This window comes from Centruroides sculpturatus, unplaced genomic scaffold (genome assembly GCF_000671375.1).
Source record: "Centruroides sculpturatus isolate CEXI.00-Female unplaced genomic scaffold, Cexi_2.0 scaffold2074, whole genome shotgun sequence".
Lineage (NCBI taxonomy): Eukaryota > Metazoa > Arthropoda > Arachnida > Scorpiones > Buthidae > Centruroides > Centruroides sculpturatus.
Window position 1 is genome coordinate 50,569 of NW_019387567.1, and position 27,261 is coordinate 77,829.

Consider the following 27,261-nt stretch of genomic DNA (forward strand, 5'->3'; position numbering starts at 1 on the left):
TCTGTTTATATAAATGCTAAAAAGCAAAATTGACTTTTCTTACTCTTAACTATGACAATTTAACTAATATATTTTTACTTTCATTGATGGTATGCTTTTTCTAAATATTTTAATACATTTTTGTGATTAGTAGTTTTGCAACAAGCAACACTGAATTTTATGTACACAAGTATCCCACTTTTCAAAAATTCACTTTATCTCCCTTCGCTTGACCCACATTAGTATGTTTTTTGGGAAACAAAGAAATCTCTGAAAAGGAGACTTGCTTTGATGAAAAAAGGCAAAAAGCAATAATAGCATTTAGCATTTGTCTTGCAGTGACCCCAAATGGCACTTCCAAGCTCCTTCCCCAGAAACTTCAGTCGGCATTTAAGAATCAAATGCCATGGCTTTGAACCATGACTACACATATGGGCTTAGTTTGTGTCCAGCCTGATGAAATAGTCTGTCTCCTTGAAATTAAGTCCAGTTTTGTACAATGCATAATACTCTTAAGAGTTCTCTCATGATACCTTAGGACACATCCAATAACAGATGCACAAAATAAATTGAGATTAACCACAGATACAAATACAAATGTCCCGAAACCTGATATATTAGTAATATGCCAAACGACTGCCAGATTAAATCGGCTTGCTTCTCACAGTGTGTAGAAAGTTATAAGTGAAGTTTCGTCTTCCAATATCATGTGAGACTAGTAATATACAGTCGACCCCCTATAACACTGTTGATTTTTCCCTTTTATACGAATTCCATGTTGTACAAGTCACTTAGATTTTACAAATACGTGTGCCGAGCTGTGAACAGCACACGTATTTGTAAAATCTAAGTGACTCGTACAACATGGAATTCATATAAAAGGGAAAAATCAACAGTGTTATAGGAGGTCGACTGTATATCACATCTTTCATAATTATGTACAATTAACAGAGATCAAGATTAAAACAGTTCTCTTTATTTTGCCTATTTAACAATGCATTTAAGATTGGTAATTTTACAATCTTTCTTCAGACTCATGGCTTTATTGTCTAATGTTGTCTACAATGTAATGAACAAAAGCTTAGTTCATCTTAAAAGCCATTCATCTATTGACGTCTGTAAATAGGTAATTTATGTTCCTAAATTAGGTAAGTTTATAATGTATATTTTTGAAGTCTATAATAAATCAAATAATTGTATAACTTTTATTTTTCAATCAATAAAAAATAGTAAAAATATTATATGCTACATGATAACCGTAATAAATGACTATGCTTGCGAAAATAGTCCCGACACATCTTTGTATACTTAAAAATATACACAAGTTTTTTATAATTTGAATACAAAATTATTTTGTACCAATTACAAATCTCATTTTATTTTCCTTCCTTATCAATTTATTAAATATTTTAACATGTATTTCACTATTTTTTACTGTGAAACTTCCTGCTTGGATCATTGGCATGGTCTTTCAATAATTGACAGGGTTCAAACTGAGGTCCATACAGTTCTGTAAATTCGTTCATGAAACAAACAATCTTATCCGCTCCGTAAGAATCGACATAACGGAATGGTCCTCCGAGGAATGGTGGGAAACCAAGACCAAACACTGCACCTATGTCTCCTTCCAACTGCAGTTAAAAGAATTTCCATTAATGTTGTGTATAATTTTCACAATTAACAAAATAAAAATTTAATTAAATGTTACAGATCATAATCAATCAAATGCTAAAGATTTTCAGCTAAATTACAAAAAAAAGCTGAAACTAAGGTATATTAACTTTATTGAATATTTAGATTATTAAAAACTCTAGCATATTTCTATAAAAAGGACAGATGGTTTTTTTCTTTACATAGCATAAAAATAGACACAATAAAAATTAATTTATTCTTTATTTACTGCAGTAAAAATTAAGACAAATTATCTCTACTCACAGNTAACTTTATTGAATATTTAGATTATTAAAAACTCTAGCATATTTCTATAAAAAGGACAGATGGTTTTTTTCTTTACATAGCATAAAAATAGACACGATAAAAATTAATTTATTCTTTATTTACTGCAGTAAAAATTAAGACAAATTATCTCTACTCACAGGATTGTCTAGAATTCCTTCTTGTAAACATAATATAGCTTCATTGATAAATCTAGTTGCTAATCTCATTTGCTGTTCTTCAATTGTGTGTCTAAAAAATTAAAATTTTTATTATATAAAGCAAAATTATATTAACTGTAGCATAATTATAACAGCATTAAATAGTAAACATGTCAAAAAACAAAAGCAAATAAATAATGATGTTTGAGATTAAGTTACAGACACTAAGACTTTTAAACTCATGTAAAGAATCATCCAGTTACAACTATTACTATATGTAATGTTGCTTGTAATGCAAACTGTTCTGTACATACTAGGGTTTCTCAAACGGGATTCCGGGATCCCGGTTGCTTTTTTAACCCGGGAAATCCCGCAAATTTCTTAAAAATCCACTTTTTTTCTTATTTTGTGTTAAGGTTGAGGAATTTTGCAAATAGAAAGCATAATTAACTCATTCACTGTCAGAATACATTTGTATTTATTAATTTTAAACCTACCTATTAGTTTTTTTTAAATTTTTGCTCGTTATAGCATGTCACAAATGGTCAATAATCAATATATAGCTTATTTGTGGCAGGACTATAAAAATTCTTTACTTGTCGGAACCTGTAATATCTGGAATAATTGTGCTTACGCTGTCTTGAGTTTTAACCATGCCCAGTAGCTTCAATAAATGCCTGACGCCAGATTGTGCAAATTGGGCAAGGATACAAACGAGTACAAAGTCTGCAAGTATGAAGTTTTTCTTCATAAACCTGATTATTAAAGCCAAATGAATTGCCGAATTATCGAGCTCTAAGCTTGATGCCGCTATTAAAGCAGCCAAGGTAGACAAATCAAGAATACTAGAGAGCGAAAGAAGTACTACAATCTCGAAAACGAACTCGAAATCTTCCAGGCTACAGGTGAAAAAACACATAATATCTGTCTTCTCTTAAATGCATTAAACACTATTCCAATCACATCAATTGAATCGGAAAGGGCATTCTCGGTGGCAAGACTTTTCATTACTAAAATAAGAATTAGAGTGAGTTATCGGAGTATTGACCATCTTTGCTTTTTAAAATCTTATAAAAGTTTGCAATATTTTGTATTATATTTTATTTAAAAAACGAAAATTACCTTCTAAATTAGAAGTTCATTTTTTTAATTTTTAACTCAATTCAAAACATTTTTTTTGTTGTTGTTGTATGCAGTTTCCAGCAAACTTTAATTAATTTTTTTCTATTTGTGAAAATTTCTACGTTATTTAAAGGTAATTTTTATTATAGGCCTATAGACCTTACACAGCATTATTAATATGATTTTGGAGGTTACAGAACTTTAAAATTACTTTAAAAAATGGAAAATAATTATATCATTTGATTTCAAGATATTTTGTATACCTTAAAAATAATTAATTCTATCCCGGGATTTCCCGGGATCCCGGGAAACAGTTCACTTTTATCCCGGGATCCCGGGACAAGCAAAAGACCGGGAAATGAGAAACCCTAGTACATACAATAGTAATTCACAGATACTGAATGATTATATATTTAAAATTAATGAGTACTTGTGAATGGATCTTTGCTACAAATGCTTTAAAAAGGATGGCACTATTCAGAAATTTGACTAGAATTGAGATGAGACTAGTCCAACCAGGATGATCAAGAAAATCAAGTTATATAGCAACATAAATGTATTGAGTGTGTCACATGTCAAACTTTAGCAAAACTATTCACTGAACAAATTGGTAATGATATCTTCATATAACTTGAGACTAGTCACAGTGATAAGAAAAGTATGAGGGAAAGATTCGAAAAGTAATCATTAGTGATAAATTTTTGAAAAGTTTATTTTAAATCATCCTGTATGTTTTAAGCTATTGGTGTGCATTTATTCCCAAACACAGAAATTTGAAATTCAACATGTTTTCGACCTGATTAATGGACAATCACATTGGGCTCCAAAAACCAAATACTGCATCGTAACAAAAGAAATTATTTTTGAAGCTTGATGACCCTTTCAATGGGCTGAAAACTTATGATTTATTGTTAATGGTGTACATTTTACTCTTCAGTTATTTCTGTACATTATTAACTTTTCCAATAGTTCAACTTAAGTTTGTAGTCTATTAAATTAAATAAAAACAAACCTTTGTTATTTTGACTGCTAAATAATGTAAATGAAGCATGATTTTTATTCAGTGTCTTTGAAAAGATTATTATTAAAGAAAATATAGCTTTTTAATTTAAGTTAGTGTACAAGAGAAAAAGATGATGTGAATACGTATAGCATTCTCTCTCTTCTAAGCTAATAACTGAAAACTGATTAAAATTGTACAGCCATTGCTCATGTGCAAAAAATACCTACAATTTTTAAGTTTTACAGTGATAAAACTAACTCTTTTGTATTGCATTATATATAGATTTCTTTTTTCTATTTCATTTGTGATGATATTAACAGAAAGATAATGAAAGAAACTCATAAAAACAAAACAACCATTAAAGTAAAAATATCTATAAAGTTACCTGAGATGATCTAAAACAAGACTGTCAAGTATGTTCAAATAAAAGTTTTGAACTTCCTATCACCAAAAACAAACTTTTCAGTCATTTTTGTGGTGTTTTGAATTTTATGAACTCCATTTTAAGCAGAAAGATGTTTAAAGTAAACCTTTTTCCTTTTTGTTTATGATAATCATAGCAAATACAAAAATGTGATACAAATCTAAATTTCTATGTTACATTTTAATATTTGAATAAAGCTTTTTTACTTTTTCTTAGGTTGTCTAAGATATTTCTTCATGATTTCAGTTGCCTCTGGATTAACATCTCTTTCCTTAACACCAGGTGTATAAATGTAACAACCTTTACCTGATTTTCTACCTGTATAAAAATATGAAAATAATTAAATATTAAATACATCTAGAGTTACAAATGTGAAATGATTTTCAAATATAAAGCAGCTCATACTCAAGAAAGCCTTACTAATAACATTTCCGTTATTAGTATACTATGAATTTAAAATAGACTAGTACTAACTCCTTTACAAAAAATTGTAAATATGTTTGACATCATTGTTACCCCAGAATTAAGACAGCCAATAGGTAATGAATTATGTAAACCAACAATAGTAAATAATAATGATCTTTTAAAAAAAACAGTACATAGTATATATGTTTAATTGCAGTTTTAAACCTAGTCATTCATATATTGGTGTAATTGGTCATCTATTAGGTGTATGTATTGGTGAACATACACCTAATGGATGCATGTTAAATATAATTATGTTAGTTCAGTGGTAGCCAGGTACTGCAATTCCAAAGGGTGTGAAATTGTAAAAAAAAATTAAGAATATTAATGAAAATTATAGCATTAATGACAATTTGGGAAGTAAAGTGAGTGAATCCTGTCTACCAATTCTCATCAAGGGAAATTGCTGTTAAATACTATGGACCCACTTAACACAGTGTCACACAAGGAATTGTCTGTTTGAACTGAGTAAAAATTAGATGGAAGTACAAACAGTTAGGTTACATGCGCATACTGTAACTATTATGTTAAATATTGTAGCTTGTTTTTTCCCTTTGTAAGATTTTTATATACAGTCAAACCTCAGTTTACAAACTTAACTCATTCCTAAAAGTTGTTTGGAAACTGATTTCTCAAATTGAAACAAATTTTTCCATAAGAAGCAATGTAAAATAGATTAATCTGTTCCAGACCCCCAAAACAAAGCCTTTTTCCCACATTTTAGCAGCATTTCATGCATAGAAATGCTTACAAATGCAATGTAATATTATCTACATCCATTATGTATATATTAAAAGCAAAATGTTTCATCACTGCCAACTGAAACCGAAACCAACATTTTACAAAAAGTGCTATAAATAGAAACACAACTCTGCCTGGATGAAATATAATCAAATCAATCAAGACAGACAAGTACTTTATCCACACTTTCCCATATATTACACTTCAATTGATTTAATTTCAATTTTCATTAAAAATAAAATCAAAATTAATTTAATTAAATTTTAGTTTCAGTATAAAACTCAGTTTTATTTATAATTATTTTATTTTTAAATTTAATTAACTGGCTACCTAGTATTAATAAATATTATATTATATAATAAATTAATAAATTTTTGTTAATTAATTTCAGTTAAGCACCTCTAAATACAAATTATTGAATGTCATTTATATTATGTAAATTTTAATTAATGTGGTTTTTACTAATTAATTTGATTTATATTGAATTATGATGTATACCTAAAACTGATAGTAGTATCTTATCTGCATATGCATTGAAATCTAATTTGAATAACAATATCATTGATAGTTCATGTTATGATATCTAATGACACAAGGCGAATCTTGGTACCACTACTGAATCAGTAGTCTTGTCATTGATTGGTCGGGCCTTCTACTTTCTTTAACATGAGAAGTACAGGGTGGGGAAGAAAAAAGACGTTTTTGAAATGGCTACAATTCACCACCAGATATGTGGCAGGTAGCATACAAGTGGGGAGGTCTTAGCATTGTCTTTTCAGTTGAAGGCATGGAGCTGTGGACGATAGAACACCACATGTTTTCGTATGACTGAGGAAACAGTCATACAGAAAGGGGATCGCTTAGTCATATACATTTGATGAGAATATGTTTCCGCATCCTTGCGTACAATAGAAAAGTATTCCTATCAGATGTGTGTGGTTTCAACAGGATGGGGCAACGGTCCACACAGCTAGAGTATCAATTGACGTTATTCATCATCTTTTCTCTGGTTGCCTTATTTTCAGGTTCAGCGACATGCATTGGCCTCCTTGTTCGACCAACCTATCCATGTGCGATTACTTCTTTTGAGGACACCTCAAGGCACATGCATATAAGCATAAACTCGTTCTTTGCAAGAACTGAAGGAAGCTATTTGTGTGGAAGCTGCCAAAATTCCCTCCAGAAATGCATCACTGATAACAGACACCACATGGGAGATGATGTTTTCCACACTTGATTCTGTAAAATGCTATTTCAATATGAACTCACATCTTCCAACAAATATCTTTGTAGTAACAATTATAGATGTTGTGATTTTTAATAAAAGTCTATCCTTTCTGCCCCACTCTGTATAAGAAGTTGACCATCAGTGGCCAGCTCTGCTGAGTAGCTTGTTTGGAAACAGTTATCATACATAAACTGGAGCAAATATGGCATTCAAAATTTTGTTTGTAAACCAAGGTTGGACTGTATATAATACCTAAATGTCATAGGTATATATATTTATATAATTGTGGCTGAGGATGGTCTAGTGAAGACCAAAATGCATTCCACAAATAAGTGTCTTATCTTCTTGATGTGATCTGAATTAATTGGCTCCATTGCAGTTTGATAAGCCTCATATTGCTACCAACTGGTTATTTGAGATTATTAACTTTTTTAGAGGCAAGAAGCTTACAACTATATCATTTACATATGTAAAATATAAAGCCTCATTTTTGTATATAAAACTGAAACTAGTCTAAAAGAAGGCCAAAAGTACATAAATAATACCTAGAAATCCTTTAGAAACCATCTCTTTCAAAACATTAATGTCACCACCAGCAAATCTTTGTCCAAACACTTTACCTAAATCTTCAGCAACATGCGTAGCAACATCTATACCCACTTCATCTGCTAAAGTTGCTGCTCCGACTGGAAAACCAAATTTTTTTGTCAAAGAATCCAATTCCTTTGGTTCGACACCTTCCTATAAGAAATAAAAAGATTAACTTTGTTAAATTTAACACTTCTATTCTGTCTATTAACCTGGAGAAGCACACTAGTACATTTTATGCAACTTTGGGATGTAGATAGAACAAATATTCACACAAATTTTTAAAAAGAATTTGTTTTTCATATTTGTGTATTCTTCTATTGTCCTTGTAGGACAGAATGTTGATGTTGTAACTTGTGTTCTTGTAATTGATGTTTTCTGCACTAATGTTCAATTTATTGGTGCACTTTTCACCTGCATTGTACACTTTATTAACACAAGCATTGGATATTTCAATTATATTTAGCATAGTATTCAGATTTCTTTTTTATCTTGATGATATATAATGTAATAATGAAGTAATCATAATTTATAAATTTTAGGGTCCAAAATAGATTTCATAAGAAGAGCTCTTCAAAACTCTCCACAAAGAGAAAGATGTTTCCTTCAAGATGACTTGATTTATCATTGTTTCTTTTTCACATAAAAATGGGCAACTGATGGGATAAGGATATTGCAAACAGATTAATAGCTGACATAAAAGGTATAAATAGCCTGTATATCAGTTGTCAGTGATAGAAATTTTAATCTATTAGCAGCTGAGGCTTTAAAGAATAAAATTACATTAAACACAATAAAAAAAATAAAATGTTATTATTATGCTGTAAAAATTCTTAATTTTTACAGAATTGTTTGGGTCTAATTACAGAAATATACCAACAAATATTTTAAGATCTTCTATATTTAAAAATACTAATGATGATAAATAATTTTTAAATAAAAATTACTTGTTGTTAACATCTCAGTAAAATGTTAATAATAAATTATGTCAGAATTATAAAATTTCATATACCTGTAGAAGACAGACTGCTTCGGAAAGCATTGGAGCTAAAATTCGAGTGGTATAGAATCCTGGTCCATCCTTCACTATAATTACAACTTTTCCTTGTTTAAGACCAACACTAACTGCAGCTGCTGCCGTGTCTTTAGAAGTTTTATCAGTAGTTATAATTTCTAATAACTGCATTTTATCTACAGGAGAGAAATAATGCATTCCAACCACCTAAGAATTAAAAATAATAAATTAATTGAACTGTCCTTTAAAAAAACCTTCATTTGAAAATATTAAAAACAAAAGAATAAGTGAGAAAAACATCTGACAGTTTTATGAATAAAAAATACAATGTATAGTAGTTTTATTTCTCATTTATTAGTGTTCAGATTATTAAAAGTAATTACATGAGGCAGTTGTATTCATTGTTCTCTTCATGTCTCTTTGAAAATTTAACTTGTTCCATTTACTGAATACAGGATTTAATCCAGTACTGAATTAACCAGGACTTTTATCAATTGAAATGACAATTTTCTTGAATTACTGGGTGAAAAGAGTCCACTGAATATATTTCTCTATGACTTTTTTTTTTTGAATTTATGATTAACATATTACAAAAATAGGAATGAAGTATGAATAAGTTTTAACTCAAAATAATGCTATATAACAGATGTAAGACAGTACTATCAGTTTCATAGTAGATGGTCCTACTACTGTAAAAATGAGGCCAACTTCATTTTCTTAAATGGGAACTCCAACTTTTTATTGTGTATTTTAATTTAAATTAAAAAAACCCACAAAGAATGTTTTAGATAAAAGTTTATTAAAGATCAGAAAATATGAAGTTTGGCATTGTTCCAGTAGTATTGAAGTTATTGAAAATGGTAGACTGTTTTACAGTTGCAGAAAGAGTTAACATCTTTATTTATGGGAAAACTAATAGATATGTCATGGATGCCTGCGATTCGTGCATTAACAGATTCCTTACTAGAAATCATTTGTTTACAAGTTTTCATTGCATCATTAATTTATTTACTGACATGGGAAGCATCTAACTAAAATCTAAGATTCAAAGAAATATTAGTAAAGATGCAGAAATTGGTGTTTTAGCTGCAGTAGTTCGAAATTCTCACATCAGTTCCAGAAAAATTGCATTATGCTCAGAAATGTTAAAATCAGTGTTTTGCACATGAAAATGAAATGTATGCCATTAAAAATCATATTTCATTGCACTGAGAATGCCATGACAATGATTTTCAAAATCACATAAACTTTTGTCACTAAACAAAACAATGACAATTTTTTCCCCACAACTGTTATTTTCTGATTAACACATCACAGTCAAACAAATTTTTTACTTAGGGGAAACATGCAGCCTACAAACTAAATTCAAATACCTCTAACTTTTGATAAAAAATATTTCATATCAAAGCTTATCAGTATTATATGTAGAATTAGAATATGCAATAAAAAATTAATCCGGTTATAATGCTCACCATAGGGTTCACATTTAAGAAAATGAAGTTAATCTCATTTTCACAGAAGCAGTGCAGTCTTATGTTTTCCCTTGATGTCGAACAAATTTGGTCTGATACATTTCATAGGATGCATATTTTTTGAGATATTTCCTGATAATATTACAAACAAACCAATCTGTGTATAAAATCTTAATTATTAAATTAAAATTATGTAAAATAGTCCATTAAAGTTTACTATTTTTTCCTCTCTAATATTAATTCCATAAAAATAGAGAATCGATCATTTTCATATTTAACAGTTTTCAAAAGAAATGAATTTTCACTTTCAAATGCGCAAAAATTTTGATTATAAATTTATAAAAAATTAAAATCTAAAATTCTACGTGCTGTTCACTATGATAATCGAAAGCATAAAACTTTACTGAATATTTAAATATGGTTTAATATTACAACTTAGTATGTAATTTATGGATTTTTATGCAGACGATGAAGCATCTTATGAAGTAATAAAATATCTTCAGGACAAAAATAAAGTTTTGAAATAGTTAAAAATCAGTTTTGCTACCCAACTAAAATTGTGCTTCATATTTAAAAATTATGAGTGATCAGTAAAATTTAATAGAAAAATCAAATTCAGTTTAGCAGTGAAATGGTAAAACTATGAAATAACAATACTTTAAGCATTTTCAGATATAAAGTCAAATAATTGGTTCCTGTCTATCTTATAATTGCTTCAAATAGTATGAATTTGAACAGTACTTTTTCACAAAATGCATATATACTCTCATACTGTATTTCAATAATATATATAATCTGAGCCTGTATGTTTCTATAAACAGATACACACAGGTTACAGAACTGTATCTATCTATTTTTAGAAAATTCTAATTAAACTTCAAAAACAAAAGTATCGTAATTTTGTCAGCCAATATTGTATAAACTTACCTTTTCTGGTCTTTGACTTGCTTCTGAAATTTTATTTATTGGTAAAGCAGATGTATTTGATGCAAATACACAATGCTCGGGAATTATTTGTTCAAGTTCTTTAACGACTTTATGTTTAAGATTAATATCTTCAAAAACTGCTTCAATAACCATATCGACTGATTTGAAACTTTTATAGTCTAATGTTGGCTGAAGATTTGAATAAATATGATCTCTTTCAAAACTGAAAATGATGATAACATAAAATTCATATAGTTAATAATATAATAAATGTAAAAAAATTTTAAAAACAAATAATCTTACGAAGAAAACTTCTTTTTCTTTACACCATCATTTAAACCTTTCTGAATTTGATTTTGACCCCTTGAAAGCCCAGCTATATTCACATCTTTCATCATCACATTAAATCCTTTGTCAATGCTAACTTGACAAATTCCTGCCCCCATTAAACCAGCACCAACAACACCAAGTGACCTAAATAAACAATATTTTGCTTTTAAAACACATCAATAGTATATTTATAAATCCTTAAATTAAATTGCTTATACAAATGTTTTACATAATTATCACATGAATGTTTAACTATTCTAATTTACATCTGAAGTTAGCTTCACACAAATAATGCTTCTTAAATTATTGATTATTTAGCATTTGATGATTACTAAATGCTGCAGAAATCTTAATATTTTACATACTTGGTTTCCAAAAAGTTACTGTGCAGTGAGAAATTTGTAATGACATAAGTTACACACCATTGCATATGAGACCAATAACTTGAATGTCCATGGATCATACAACTTACAGGTTTTATATGCAATACAATACATATAACTTTAAGGTCATTACAAATTTCTAACTGCAAAGTACCTTTTTGAATACTCTGCATAATACAAAAAATTCAAATCAATAGCTTTTACAAATTGTTGATTTATAATTACTTACTTCACTTCTCTTTGAGGATTTCCAAATCTGTTCTTTTTACACAATGTTTGGCCATGGTACAAACCTATTAAAGCTTTGGAATGAGAAGTCATTCCAAGTTCTCCAAATGCATTTGCTTCTGCTGGATATCCAGCATTTGGTCCTTTTTCTATTCCAGTCTTTACCACCTTTGTGAAATTATGTTTCATTAAAGTAACTTTCAAAAAATAAACCAAATAAGAAATAAAATAATCTCATAATGGAAAATTATTATTAAATATTACATTATTATGATAAATATAGTTTAAAAATTAAAAGTTAAAATACAACATTATCTAGATTTACAGATAAAATGCTACTTATAAGGATACAATTGTAATTGCTTTATGAAACTTTATGCACAATTTTATGTAACGTATGATTTTCACAATTAACAAAATAAAAATTTAATTAAATGTTACAGATCATAATCAATCAAATGCTAAAGATTTTCAGCTAAATTACAAAAAAAAGCTGAAACTAAGGTATATTAACTTTATTGAATATTTAGATTATTAAAAACTCTAGCATATTTCTATAAAAAGGACAGATGGTTTTTTTCTTTACATAGCATAAAAATAGACACAATAAAAATTAATTTATTCNTAAATGATAATTTCAACAAATAAACTGACTATAAAAACATATTTCCATCAAACAAAAATAAACTGACTATAAAAACATATTTCCATCAAACAAAAATTATCCATTTGATTTTGTTTACATTAGTTGCTTTCAGCCATGTCATCTAAAATTAATGATGCTAGCATTTTTACCTTATTTCCAAACAAATATGAACATGCTCTTATGCAAAAGTAACTTGTTTTAATGTTTTTGAAACATACAATCTGCTTCAATCAAATATAAGACCATGCTATGTATGTGTCAGCTTGTTTTGATTTATAATAGCACTACACTGCTTTATCAATGAAAATGTACTGATCAGTAACTATTTGGTGACATCTTTGTTGTCCATAATTGAAAATAAAAAGTCAAAATAAAAGAAATGCTCCTGATACTATTCAAATTTATTTAAAATATCAAAATGTTTTAGATATTTTGCAAAATATAGTGCCAGTTTATACTCTTACATGCAGAGAAACATGGTATATTTCACAAAAATAAAAACAAATGCATACAAAACATATAATAATTGAATTACTTATACTTAAAAAAAATTACTAAAAGCTTTCACCTAAAAACATTTTTAAAATTTTTTAATATTTTCATATAAATAATAAAACATTTTTACGAATTAAGGCAGCATTATTTTTCACTGGACCTTATTTCAAGCAGCAAAATAATTATTAATTCCTTGACTATAACTTTGTGAATTGATTATTGCAACTGACAAGATGTCTTATCTCAGATTCTAACTCAGTAGCTAACTTTTTTTTTATAAAGTTAAGCATACAGAAACTAGTTCATCTTGTTTTCCAAATGAACTTGAAAATCTGACTTATAGTAAAAATAGGATAAAAAATGATCTCATTTATTCCTCCAATCTTGGCAGCTTTCAGACTGATCCCACTGTTTCTAAATTATAGTCTGTCATTAGTTTCTTATGTAAAAAATGTTATTAACGTAGATGATTTTATCTATGATTGATTTAAATTATTATTTCAATATTATAATTATTTTTAACTAAGATATGTGTAATGCATAATTTTCCAAATCTTGAATAATAGTCTAAAAAATATAAAACAATAGTACTGAAACTTCCAATTTGAAATCTATTATTAGTTAAATTAGAATAATTTTCACTGTGACAGTATGAGATTTTGAAATATATTTTAATTTTACAAAGGATTTTCTTTAGCACTAGTTTTTTTTCATTTACAGGTTTGCATGCTATTTTTATACTTATATATTAAAAGTGAAGGATAAAACATAACTAGTGACTATCCAGTAACTATCTAATTTAAGTATTATTAATTTTCTACTATTCTTATTTAAAAAAATAAAGAACCAATAGATGAAATGGTGATGGATGGATATATGAAGCAATTAAAGCATCAGCTCATTCTAGAAGACCAACAATCAACTATAGCCAAGCAACTCTAGAAATTTTTCATGGGTGGTCAGTCCTGGATATGTCAAGCCCCATATACCATCACCTAACTTCCACCATTGTGGACCAGACCAAACCCACAATGGTTATGGAAAAAGGATCTCAAAGTGCCCACATAGCAGAAAGAATTGAACAAAAAGAATAAATAATAATAGATAAAACAACAAGCAAACTTTACACAGATTTTAAAATTAGTTTGAGAGTACATAATTATCATATTGATACTTTACCGAGCTTCATAAATTATTGATTAGATTTTTCTTCTTATTTTAATTTGTGTATTTGTAAAATCATCACTTTTATATCTTAAAATTTTAGAAATTATAATGTATCTAATCTAAGGTATAATCTAATATTTATATTAAATACATGTACGTATATTATCTGTAAAATGCATGTCAAGTTTATGAGGGATACAAATATAAAAATTCATAGTAAAATTCCTACTTTTCATTAAATAAAGTCCATGAAAAATATAATTCAATAAACATTTTAAAATTTATATCAAGTATAATATTAACTGAAATTTAAAAATTCTCAAAACTCTTTAATCTTTACCTCAAGAATTTTCAATGGTGCAGGATATAAACCTTGAGTTTGTTTCATAACTTGAGTCTTTGCTTTATCAAATACTTTCTGTCTCACATATGGAAAAGACATAACATAATTTGTAATTCCTTTAAATATAAAAAAAAATTAATTAATAAAATTATATTTAAAAATAATTTAATTGGATAAATATAAAATGTAGTTTCAATACTCACGTTCAACTAATGGGCGTTTTCTACTTATTTTTAATTTTCCTTTAGCAAGATTACTCGCAGTTTCAACTGCAACATTTTCTAAGTAATTTAGAGTGTTTTCTTCTGGTGTACTCAGTCCGGGTCCTAAAATTTGAGAACTATAATTTAACAAGTTTTCCTACTACCTATCATTTCTAAATTTTAAATTAATTTAAAATTTTTCAATATTTAAAGTTACTTATTAGACTGTTTTTGAAGACTCATTATTATTATTTGAACATAATAGATAAACACACAGTTTAGTCTCTCTCTAGACTACACTGCATTTAACACTTGTTTAGATGAAAAATTATGGACACAATTTTTTCTGTTAGATAAAAAGAAACTTAAATTTTGTTTATTAAAAATTCAACTCTCTCTTATAAATTGCAGCTTAAAACATTTTATATTGAGATTACCATCATAAAATGATAATTAGTTTAGAAATAGCTAACAGTTCTAAAGATTAAAAACAAGCTAAATCATTTAATTCCTATTCATATATAGATGTGAGAACTGCATTTACAGAAAATCTTTATTATAAAATCATTATAAATTATTTTAACATTTTGTTGTTCGGAAAAAGATAATGTTCCATTTTGAAAAAAATTATTGATCAACTCAGCGATTAAGATGTTTTCCACGGACTTAGTTCCTTGTTAAAAGTGACACACATGAGTCACTCAGAAGTAATGAATAAAACTCGATCGTTGGGCCTGAAGTACTAAAACTCTGGGTAGAGTCATGGGAAAAACCCAGGAGAGACCCCTTTATAAACAGGAGGGGACAATGACAACAGAGGCTTTTCCTCATCAGCGAGTGTGAACTTTTATGTGAGGGTGTGCATCCCACCTTTGCCGCTTCTTAACCCTTCTTAGCACCTGAACTTAACTGAAATTGAATTAGTACTTGAAATCAACTAAATCCTGAACTTCTTTGGATGGCCTAAGGACGAACCTACATCAAGGACCTACTCAAACTCCAGGTATTTGTCATCATGCAGAAGTTTCGTAAGCTCTCTCTACTGATATGATAAGCTTCCCCCTTGACGTTTACTTGAGTTAGTGAGAAAGCTAGCTCCTCAGTTGTGAATCCTGTAAATAGCCTCTCTGAATAAATGGATATTTGTTAAATGAATAGCCTTTGAGAGTGTACTTCTTCTGGGTATCTCCCATCTCCATTCCAACCCTAAGCCTCAACAGATGCAACACTTGTGCGAACAAGACGGAGATTGCAGCCATCTAGGTTTCTGTGTCTACCCAGAAGACACAGTGGTGTCATTCCTGACAAAGTTTGTCATTGTGGTCTTCACTGATATGATATCGACCCTTCAGTCCTGTGGTGCCAAAGAATAGGGAGCCCTTTGACATTGTCACACAGAAATTTATATTATAACTCTTCAATATATGAATTTTAAAAAGAACTATTCCTATAATTCTTAAGAACTTTTTTTATATCTAATCAATTAAATCTTCCTTTTAATTTGTACTATTTCAATTATAAATACAAAAAATTATCCAAAATAATTAAACATAAAGACAACTATTAAATGATATAGCCAAATTCTTATCACACTATAATACAGCTAATTAATTATTAAGATATTAAGTAGGTGGATTAGAGATAAGCAGTTAAGTCACCATCTTGTATTAAATTTAACCAATTGGAAACAAATTAATCAACAGAATAATCTGGAATAAAAAAGGGTCCAGAGTGAAACTTAAATCCACAACTCCTGCTTAATGCCAGTTATGCCTCCTGGATCTTTGTATAATCATTATTCCAGAGCAATTACTTTAGAAGATATAACAATACTGGTACTCACCATGCCAAGTGGGGATGACTACATACCCATGGCCTGCCATGACATTCACAACATATTTAAGATTTTACCCCAGAACAATGTACAGTAAGACCCTGCTTAATGCTGATTCGATATAACATGGTCTGCTCGAAGCCTAAAAAAAGCTCAAAATTTATGCTAATTCAAATTATCATGGCATTTCGTTGATTATTCCCAAACATGAACCAATCAGCAAAAGGTGGCAATTCATCGTAGTGATGTATTTTCCTTAAATCTACATTTGTTTTGTGAAATTTTGGAAAAAATATAATATCATGGATGCCATAGGTAATATCAACTTTGCTTGGCAAGAATTAATGGTTAAATGCATGAACGAAGTGTGGAAGAAGTTAAGGCTGAAGGTATCCAAGAATTCTCAATGAGAAGAGCCTACCGTGTTTCCCCGAAAATAAGACAGTGTCTTATATTAATTTTTGCTCTGAAAAATGCGCTAGGTCTTATTTTCAGGGAATGTCTTATTTTTTTCCAGGAAGAATTCACATTTATTATTGAACAAAAAAATGCCCAAGTCGAACTTAGACGAGAGTGACGTATATTCGGTGTGTCGAACTAGCCTTTTTATAGCGTCAACATCGGACTCGATGTCCAATTAGTGCTTACTGAACTGTAGCACCATGCAAATGTCATGTGGCGTGATTCCCGCCCGAACAATTAGCCATCACCAGCTGTAACGTTATGTAAATCTGTGATTCCCAAGCCATAGTCTTATGCAAATCATGCCGTGTGGCGTAATTGTCTGCTGACCAATCAGTGGCTGTACTTTCAAAAAACCAACGGACACTTTCAACCATCTGTCGATGACCGTTACAACTAAAAAAACTTCGCTAAGTCTTACTTTCAGGGAGAGGTCTTATATTTCGCAATTCAGCAAAATCTGTGCTAGGTCTTATTTTCTGCGAATGTCTTATATTCGGGGAAACACGGTATTGCTATATTTGTCAACCTAATCAATACAGCAGGACTAGGCAATGTAGACAAACAGGATATTGAAGAGTTACTGCATGTTTCTGGTGAGGGCCTTACCAATGACGACCTTCAAGAATTGGCAGAACAAGGAATTCATGTGCAACTGGAAAATAGTGATTCTGAAAACAAAGAACCCAAAGAATTTCTCTACCGATTTCCTTAGTAAAAGTTTGGTAATAATAACCAAAATTGTTGATCAAATTGTAGCAAATGATCTAGATTTTGAAAGGAGCGCAAAAGCAAAATGAGGCATTTTGGATGCAATCTTCTGCTACTGACATTTGCTTCAGGAAAGAAAAAAGCAATAAATAAAACTATGCAACTTTATCACAAAAAAACAAGAATTTCAGAAGATCCCAGACCTTCATCACAAAAAACAAACTTTACATTTCTGTGTGCATATGTTTATGTATTATTTAACATATATTATGATGCAAATTAATATAAAAATAATTTACAATTAAAGTAAAATCTGTTTATTTCTGGTCATGTGTTCCCCTTTCCCTATTTACCATGTTAAAATGACCTCGTTTAACACTGTTTTGTTCAGCACTTTGTCGTCTAGGAATGCATCCCCGCATTAAGCAGGGGTCTTACTGTATAGCTATATGCTGTGTGTATATATATTTTGGTTTAATATTAAATTATATGTTAAAATGATCAATTTATACCCCCATCTGTATCATTTGATTATTAATATACTATTAGGGTTAGATTTTCTCTATCATATGACCAATTTATAAACTTTTTATGAAATTTAAAATACTAAATAGTATAGTTGATTTAATTTTATAATAAAAGTTATATAATTATATGCATACCAAGTGTATCAACTAGTAAATCAACCAGGCCCATTCTCTTTGCACGATCAGCTTTGATATTACGGCCAGTTAACATCATATCCAATGCAGATGGAAGAGAAATCTAGATTTTAAATACAGAAAAACATGATAAAATTCACTTATAAAAAGGGTACTTAGAGTTCAATTTCTAAAATAATAAGCTTATATAATAATAAAAAAATGGACATATATATGCACATGTGCATGCAAATACATACACATATACACACAGTCATAGACAAAGGATGATTTCAAAAATTCAAAATTTATTGAAGATTAGAAATTCCAGAACTTAAATACATGGAAATATTGAAACTCAGTGTGATTTGATCAAGAACTGGATCATATATTAATACTATCATTAGTAGCAAAATCCTTGTATCAGCAAAAATAGTGCCCTCTATACATTTGCTTTATCTAGTTTGTGAAAAAATACTGTCAAAAGTCAAGTCGAATGAATAGAAAATACGTAAAATCTGATCATCGTAAGTACAAAATTTTATAGTCATACTTAATAAAAACATGATGAGAGATTTTTACTAAGTACAAAATCAAATGTGTTTATGTTGCTGAATGTCGAATATAATGTTTTTATTAAATACACTTGTAGATATGAAGTTTTATTTAAGCAGGACTGGACTACACCATGAAGTAGAGCTATCACTAAAGAAAAACCACACACAGTTTTAATGATTTTTCCAATGCTATTAAAATGTCCAATTGGGCTATTTTATAGTTAAAGGAATGCAGAAGATCTTTTTGCATGTAAAGATTCTGTTTCCAGAAAATAAAAACAAAACAAAAAAAAAAAAAAAAAAAAAAAAAAAAAAAAAAAAAAAAAAAAAAAAAAAAAAAAAAAAAAAAAAAAAAAAAAAAAAAAAAAAAAAAAAAAAAAAAAAAAAAAAAAAAAAAAAAAAAAAAAAAAAAAAAAAAAAAAAAAAAAAAAAAAAAAAAAAAAAAAAAAAAAAAAAAAAAAAAAAAAAAAAAAAAAAAAAAAAAAAAAAAAAAAAAAAAAAAAAAAAAAAAAAAAAAAAAAAAAAAAAAAAAAAAAAAAAAAAAAAAAAAAAAAAAAAAAAAAAAAAAAAAAAAAAAAAAAAAAAAAAAAAAAAAAAAAAAAAAAAAAAAAAAAAAAAAAAAAAAAAAAAAAAAAAAAAAAAAAAAAAAAAAAAAAAAAAAAAAAAAAAAAAAAAAAAAAAAAAAAAAAAAAAAAAAAAAAAAAAAAAAAAAAAAAAAAAAAAAAAAAAAAAAAAAAAAAAAAAAAAAAAAAAAAAAAAAAAAAAAAAAAAAAAAAAAAAAAAAAAAAAAAAAAAAAAAAAAAAAAAAAAAAAAAAAAAAAAAAAAAAAAAAAAAAAAAAAAAAAAAAAAAAAAAAAAAAAAAAAAAAAAAAAAAAAAAAAAAAAAAAAAAAAAAAAAAAAAAAAAAAAAAAAAAAAAAAAAAAAAAAAAAAAAAAAAAAAAAAAAAAAAAAAAAAAAAAAAAAAAAAAAAAAAAAAAAAAAAAAAAAAAAAAAAAAAAAAAAAAAAAAAAAAAAAAAAAAAAAAAAAAAAAAAAAAAAAAAAAAAAAAAAAAAAAAAAAAAAAAAAAAAAAAAAAAAAAAAAAAAAAAAAAAAAAAAAAAAAAAAAAAAAAAAAAAAAAAAAAAAAAAAAAAAAAAAAAAAAAAAAAAAAAAAAAAAAAAAAAAAAAAAAAAAAAAAAAAAAAAAAAAAAAAAAAAAAAAAAAAAAAAAAAAAAAAAAAAAAAAAAAAAAAAAAAAAAAAAAAAAAAAAAAAAAAAAAAAAAAAAAAAAAAAAAAAAAAAAAAAAAAAAAAAAAAAAAAAAAAAAAAAAAAAAAAAAAAAAAAAAAAAAAAAAAAAAAAAAAAAAAAAAAAAAAAAAAAAAAAAAAAAAAAAAAAAAAAAAAAAAAAAAAAAAAAAAAAAAAAAAAAAAAAAAAAAAAAAAAAAAAAAAAAAAAAAAAAAAAAAAAAAAAAAAAAAAAAAAAAAAAAAAAAAAAAAAAAAAAAAAAAAAAAAAAAAAAAAAAAAAAAAAAAAAAAAAAAAAAAAAAAAAAAAAAAAAAAAAAAAAAAAAAAAAAAAAAAAAAAAAAAAAAAAAAAAAAAAAAAAAAAAAAAAAAAAAAAAAAAAAAAAAAAAAAAAAAAAAAAAAAAAAAAAAAAAAAAAAAAAAAAAAAAAAAAAAAAAAAAAAAAAAAAAAAAAAAAAAAAAAAAAAAAAAAAAAAAAAAAAAAAAAAAAAAAAAAAAAAAAAAAAAAAAAAAAAAAAAAAAAAAAAAAAAAAAAAAAAAAAAAAAAAAAAAAAAAAAAAAAAAAAAAAAAAAAAAAAAAAAAAAAAAAAAAAAAAAAAAAAAAAAAAAAAAAAAAAAAAAAAAAAAAAAAAAAAAAAAAAAAAAAAAAAAAAAAAAAAAAAAAAAAAAAAAAAAAAAAAAAAAAAAAAAAAAAAAAAAAAAAAAAAAAAAAAAAAAAAAAAAAAAAAAAAAAAAAAAAAAAAAAAAAAAAAAAAAAAAAAAAAAAAAAAAAAAAAAAAAAAAAAAAAAAAAAAAAAAAAAAAAAAAAAAAAAAAAAAAAAAAAAAAAAAAAAAAAAAAAAAAAAAAAAAAAAAAAAAAAAAAAAAAAAAAAAAAAAAAAAAAAAAAAAAAAAAAAAAAAAAAAAAAAAAAAAAAAAAAAAAAAAAAAAAAAAAAAAAAAAAAAAAAAAAAAAAAAAAAAAAAAAAAAAAAAAAAAAAAAAAAAAAAAAAAAAAAAAAAAAAAAAAAAAAAAAAAAAAAAAAAAAAAAAAAAAAAAAAAAAAAAAAAAAAAAAAAAAAAAAAAAAAAAAAAAAAAAAAAAAAAAAAAAAAAAAAAAAAAAAAAAAAAAAAAAAAAAAAAAAAAAAAAAAAAAAAAAAAAAAAAAAAAAAAAAAAAAAAAAAAAAAAAAAAAAAAAAAAAAAAAAAAAAAAAAAAAAAAAAAAAAAAAAAAAAAAAAAAAAAAAAAAAAAAAAAAAAAAAAAAAAAAAAAAAAAAAAAAAAAAAAAAAAAAAAAAAAAAAAAAAAAAAAAAAAAAAAAAAAAAAAAAAAAAAAAAAAAAAAAAAAAAAAAAAAAAAAAAAAAAAAAAAAAAAAAAAAAAAAAAAAAAAAAAAAAAAAAAAAAAAAAAAAAAAAAAAAAAAAAAAAAAAAAAAAAAAAAAAAAAAAAAAAAAAAAAAAAAAAAAAAAAAAAAAAAAAAAAAAAAAAAAAAAAAAAAAAAAAAAAAAAAAAAAAAAAAAAAAAAAAAAAAAAAAAAAAAAAAAAAAAAAAAAAAAAAAAAAAAAAAAAAAAAAAAAAAAAAAAAAAAAAAAAAAAAAAAAAAAAAAAAAAAAAAAAAAAAAAAAAAAAAAAAAAAAAAAAAAAAAAAAAAAAAAAAAAAAAAAAAAAAAAAAAAAAAAAAAAAAAAAAAAAAAAAAAAAAAAAAAAAAAAAAAAAAAAAAAAAAAAAAAAAAAAAAAAAAAAAAAAAAAAAAAAAAAAAAAAAAAAAAAAAAAAAAAAAAAAAAAAAAAAAAAAAAAAAAAAAAAAAAAAAAAAAAAAAAAAAAAAAAAAAAAAAAAAAAAAAAAAAAAAAAAAAAAAAAAAAAAAAAAAAAAAAAAAAAAAAAAAAAAAAAAAAAAAAAAAAAAAAAAAAAAAAAAAAAAAAAAAAAAAAAAAAAAAAAAAAAAAAAAAAAAAAAAAAAAAAAAAAAAAAAAAAAAAAAAAAAAAAAAAAAAAAAAAAAAAAAAAAAAAAAAAAAAAAAAAAAAAAAAAAAAAAAAAAAAAAAAAAAAAAAAAAAAAAAAAAAAAAAAAAAAAAAAAAAAAAAAAAAAAAAAAAAAAAAAAAAAAAAAAAAAAAAAAAAAAAAAAAAAAAAAAAAAAAAAAAAAAAAAAAAAAAAAAAAAAAAAAAAAAAAAAAAAAAAAAAAAAAAAAAAAAAAAAAAAAAAAAAAAAAAAAAAAAAAAAAAAAAAAAAAAAAAAAAAAAAAAAAAAAAAAAAAAAAAAAAAAAAAAAAAAAAAAAAAAAAAAAAAAAAAAAAAAAAAAAAAAAAAAAAAAAAAAAAAAAAAAAAAAAAAAAAAAAAAAAAAAAAAAAAAAAAAAAAAAAAAAAAAAAAAAAAAAAAAAAAAAAAAAAAAAAAAAAAAAAAAAAAAAAAAAAAAAAAAAAAAAAAAAAAAAAAAAAAAAAAAAAAAAAAAAAAAAAAAAAAAAAAAAAAAAAAAAAAAAAAAAAAAAAAAAAAAAAAAAAAAAAAAAAAAAAAAAAAAAAAAAAAAAAAAAAAAAAAAAAAAAAAAAAAAAAAAAAAAAAAAAAAAAAAAAAAAAAAAAAAAAAAAAAAAAAAAAAAAAAAAAAAAAAAAAAAAAAAAAAAAAAAAAAAAAAAAAAAAAAAAAAAAAAAAAAAAAAAAAAAAAAAAAAAAAAAAAAAAAAAAAAAAAAAAAAAAAAAAAAAAAAAAAAAAAAAAAAAAAAAAAAAAAAAAAAAAAAAAAAAAAAAAAAAAAAAAAAAAAAAAAAAAAAAAAAAAAAAAAAAAAAAAAAAAAAAAAAAAAAAAAAAAAAAAAAAAAAAAAAAAAAAAAAAAAAAAAAAAAAAAAAAAAAAAAAAAAAAAAAAAAAAAAAAAAAAAAAAAAAAAAAAAAAAAAAAAAAAAAAAAAAAAAAAAAAAAAAAAAAAAAAAAAAAAAAAAAAAAAAAAAAAAAAAAAAAAAAAAAAAAAAAAAAAAAAAAAAAAAAAAAAAAAAAAAAAAAAAAAAAAAAAAAAAAAAAAAAAAAAAAAAAAAAAAAAAAAAAAAAAAAAAAAAAAAAAAAAAAAAAAAAAAAAAAAAAAAAAAAAAAAAAAAAAAAAAAAAAAAAAAAAAAAAAAAAAAAAAAAAAAAAAAAAAAAAAAAAAAAAAAAAAAAAAAAAAAAAAAAAAAAAAAAAAAAAAAAAAAAAAAAAAAAAAAAAAAAAAAAAAAAAAAAAAAAAAAAAAAAAAAAAAAAAAAAAAAAAAAAAAAAAAAAAAAAAAAAAAAAAAAAAAAAAAAAAAAAAAAAAAAAAAAAAAAAAAAAAAAAAAAAAAAAAAAAAAAAAAAAAAAAAAAAAAAAAAAAAAAAAAAAAAAAAAAAAAAAAAAAAAAAAAAAAAAAAAAAAAAAAAAAAAAAAAAAAAAAAAAAAAAAAAAAAAAAAAAAAAAAAAAAAAAAAAAAAAAAAAAAAAAAAAAAAAAAAAAAAAAAAAAAAAAAAAAAAAAAAAAAAAAAAAAAAAAAAAAAAAAAAAAAAAAAAAAAAAAAAAAAAAAAAAAAAAAAAAAAAAAAAAAAAAAAAAAAAAAAAAAAAAAAAAAAAAAAAAAAAAAAAAAAAAAAAAAAAAAAAAAAAAAAAAAAAAAAAAAAAAAAAAAAAAAAAAAAAAAAAAAAAAAAAAAAAAAAAAAAAAAAAAAAAAAAAAAAAAAAAAAAAAAAAAAAAAAAAAAAAAAAAAAAAAAAAAAAAAAAAAAAAAAAAAAAAAAAAAAAAAAAAAAAAAAAAAAAAAAAAAAAAAAAAAAAAAAAAAAAAAAAAAAAAAAAAAAAAAAAAAAAAAAAAAAAAAAAAAAAAAAAAAAAAAAAAAAAAAAAAAAAAAAAAAAAAAAAAAAAAAAAAAAAAAAAAAAAAAAAAAAAAAAAAAAAAAAAAAAAAAAAAAAAAAAAAAAAAAAAAAAAAAAAAAAAAAAAAAAAAAAAAAAAAAAAAAAAAAAAAAAAAAAAAAAAAAAAAAAAAAAAAAAAAAAAAAAAAAAAAAAAAAAAAAAAAAAAAAAAAAAAAAAAAAAAAAAAAAAAAAAAAAAAAAAAAAAAAAAAAAAAAAAAAAAAAAAAAAAAAAAAAAAAAAAAAAAAAAAAAAAAAAAAAAAAAAAAAAAAAAAAAAAAAAAAAAAAAAAAAAAAAAAAAAAAAAAAAAAAAAAAAAAAAAAAAAAAAAAAAAAAAAAAAAAAAAAAAAAAAAAAAAAAAAAAAAAAAAAAAAAANATTATTGTTATAATAAACTCACTTCTAAACCACCTCCAAAACAAGAACCCATGATAGCAGCGACTGTTGGTTTTCTACTTGAAGCAATTTGATCTAAAACTTCTTGGCCCTCCTTAGACAAAGAGGTCATCTCTTCTTTTGTATTACAAGCTTCTAACATCCTAAAAGTATTTTAAAAATTATCAATTTTAAAGTAAAAATAAAAATAAAATTATAGATATAAAGAGCATTCAAGATCCAAGGTCTCTGAATTTATTTCTTAAGAAGTACAGACAGCAGAAAGCTTTAATTGCTATCTCTTCTCAATGTAATCACCCTGTAGAAGTACACATTTTTCACAATATTGATACACAATTGGATGACCACTGTGAATGCTTCTTTAGGGGTATGTTTTGTCCACTAGAAAACTGATTATGTCAGAGTGAAATAGTGGCAAATGTGTGACCACAAAGTGTCTTTCAGCATTGAAAAAAGCTAAAAACCACTAGGTTCAAGATCAGGAGTATGATGCATGAGGAACAACTTGTCCAACCTTAAATGCCAGCATTGTTTAAAACAATTCTCATGTTTCTATATTCTAACCCAAAAAATAAATTTGGAGACTTTACAACTTGAATGCACCATATATATAAATACAATATCATAATGGTATATATAATGACCACTACTCTGTCTAGGGTTAGCATCAGAAAGTAACTAGATTAATTTATTTCTAGATATCTACAAAATTTGCATTCATAAAATACTTATAAACTTTTATGCATGTGTCTTTGATTCTAAATAAGAAATGATTTAAATTATAATAGAAAATATGATAGATTCGCTTAAGGATGTGTGTGTAAAAAATTTCTTTGAACTATATAAATTTAATTTTAACACATGAAAAGGTTACCATAATTTATTCATTATAAGATTTAACAGGTAGTGTCTGAATAGGCAAGAAATTATCTCTCTCTTATAAAATTTCTCTGAACTGAATTTAGAAAATTTTATTGAAAAGCAAAAAAGAACATTACAGATTTGATAATAAAATATAAGGAATGTGATAAAGACAAAAGTGTTTGATGTAGTAACCAAAAAGATTTTATTTAGAAGCATTTTCAGCTTACATTTAAGCAGAATATAGCAAAACAAAGTTAATAAATTTGTAAACAAATAACAATATGCATTTTAAAGTAAATAATACTTATCAATATAGTTATTTGAGTTCAAATTGACATGCATGCTTGAATTCCAATTTGAATTCTATTTGATAAATGTTGTTAATTTAAATTTGATACATGCTTATTAAAATTATATTCTATTTATGTTTTTTGAACATTAAACTTTCAAATATCAAACACAATTCCTTAAATACTGTTCTTTAAATATGAAACAAAACTGATGATGGCTGCAGAAAGTCCAAAACCATTTCTTTGATGATGAACTTATCTTTTGGTTACCTTAAACTAGCAGTGTTATGTTACATTCTTACATAGACAGACACAGTCAGAACTGGAGCCAAATCAGAATATAGATTATAATTAATATTCTACACAATATCTGTCATCAACAAAAGTTTTCCTTATAGAATTTTTAATATTCGACAAAAAAATATTTATACTTTCATAATTTTGTTTATGACTATTAAATTATTAGTTTTTTTATTTTACAAATTAGTGTAATTTTTAAAATGTTACCAAATACATACCAACTGTGGCAATCTCTGTGTTCCACCTGCACCTGGTAAGAGACCTAACATCACCTCCGGAGTTCCTAGAAGTGTCTTTTTATCTTTTACTGCAATACGGTATTGACATGCAAGTGCTACCTGCAAAAAAATATAATACAAATTTCTCATTATATAGAATTTAAAATTACTGTTAATAGGCAGTTAATTAAGCCATCATCTCATGTTAAATTTATTAATTAAAAATGAATTAATTTAGAATATTCTTGAAGAAAAGAGATTGGCCAGAGTGAGACTTGAACTTGCATTATTTAACATGGAAGTGTGTTAAACTGTTATAAATATACATTACTACTAATGTGAAATTGTATTCTTTGTTTAAAAACTTATTTTAAACTTTTTACTTCACATTTTGTTTTGAATAAAATCAAGTTGAAATGTCTTCAGATAAAATATTATGCTTTATGGATTTCAAAAAGGATATACAGCGGAACCTCACTTAACGAGCAAATCAAATTTTTTAAAAAATGACTCGCTTAACGAGCGAAGTTTTGCATAATGAGTGACGAGGAGAGGGAAGTCCTAGATTGTGTGCATACTCCATCATGCTATTATCTGTGATTTTTTTGTTCTCTGCAAATCGAATTTGCATTCCAGGTTGGTTCATTTCATGCTAGAAGAAAATATGATGATGAGTCATATTCCTTAACAATATATATTGTATAATTTTCTTTGAATAAATGTTATACATAAAATACTGTATTTACTCGCATATAGAACGAAGTGTGATTTTAAAGATCAAAATAAAGAAAATTAGATTTATTGATACAATTCTAATTTTATTTTGTTTAATCACAAATAAATTATCATCAAATGCACATATTGAAGCAATCAACTATGTTTTCTTGAAGCTATCAGGTTTTTTGATCTAATAATGATATGCAATCTCAAAAAATATTTTATCATCATTAACAAGTGACTGCTTTTAGGTTATTGATGTCAATGTTAGAAATTAAATTGTTTGCTTTTGTTATTTGTAAAAAGTAGAATTATAACAGCTTATAAAAGTTTATTTTATATAATCAAGTTTAATGTAATTCATAAAACTTG

General features: G+C 23.4%; 1 protein-coding gene across 1 annotated transcript; it reads right to left on the reverse strand.

The window, feature by feature from the left end:
- Positions 1-1,170: 1,170 nt before the first annotated feature.
- Positions 1,171-26,337, reverse strand: LOC111616495 (trifunctional enzyme subunit alpha, mitochondrial-like). Its single transcript, XM_023357899.1, has 12 exons — positions 26,173-26,337; positions 18,525-18,627; positions 14,856-14,978; positions 14,650-14,768; positions 12,003-12,169; positions 11,364-11,534; positions 11,061-11,283; positions 8,659-8,868; positions 7,604-7,799; positions 4,831-4,942; positions 2,076-2,166; positions 1,171-1,610 (listed from the first exon to the last, which is right to left on the reverse strand). Exons 1-12 carry the CDS (start codon positions 26,320-26,322, stop codon positions 1,404-1,406), a joined length of 1,872 nt encoding a protein of 623 aa, XP_023213667.1. The 5' UTR covers positions 26,323-26,337; the 3' UTR covers positions 1,171-1,403.
- Positions 26,338-27,261: the final 924 nt, after the last annotated feature.

What these genes read in the sequence shown, in the direction of transcription:
- LOC111616495 (XM_023357899.1), bottom strand. Translation starts at nt 26,322, where the DNA reads ATGAGAAATTTGTATTATATTTTTTTGCAGGTAGCACTTGCATGTCAA. An exon ending in AAGAAAAAGAAGTTTTCTTC is followed by an intron (nt 11,284 to 11,363) that starts GTAAGATTATTT and finishes CATCATTTTCAG; the next exon opens with TTTTGAAAGAGATCATATTT. An exon ending in AAGCAGTCTGTCTTCTACAG is followed by an intron (nt 7,800 to 8,658) that starts GTATATGAAATT and finishes TATTTCTTATAG; the next exon opens with GAAGGTGTCGAACCAAAGGA.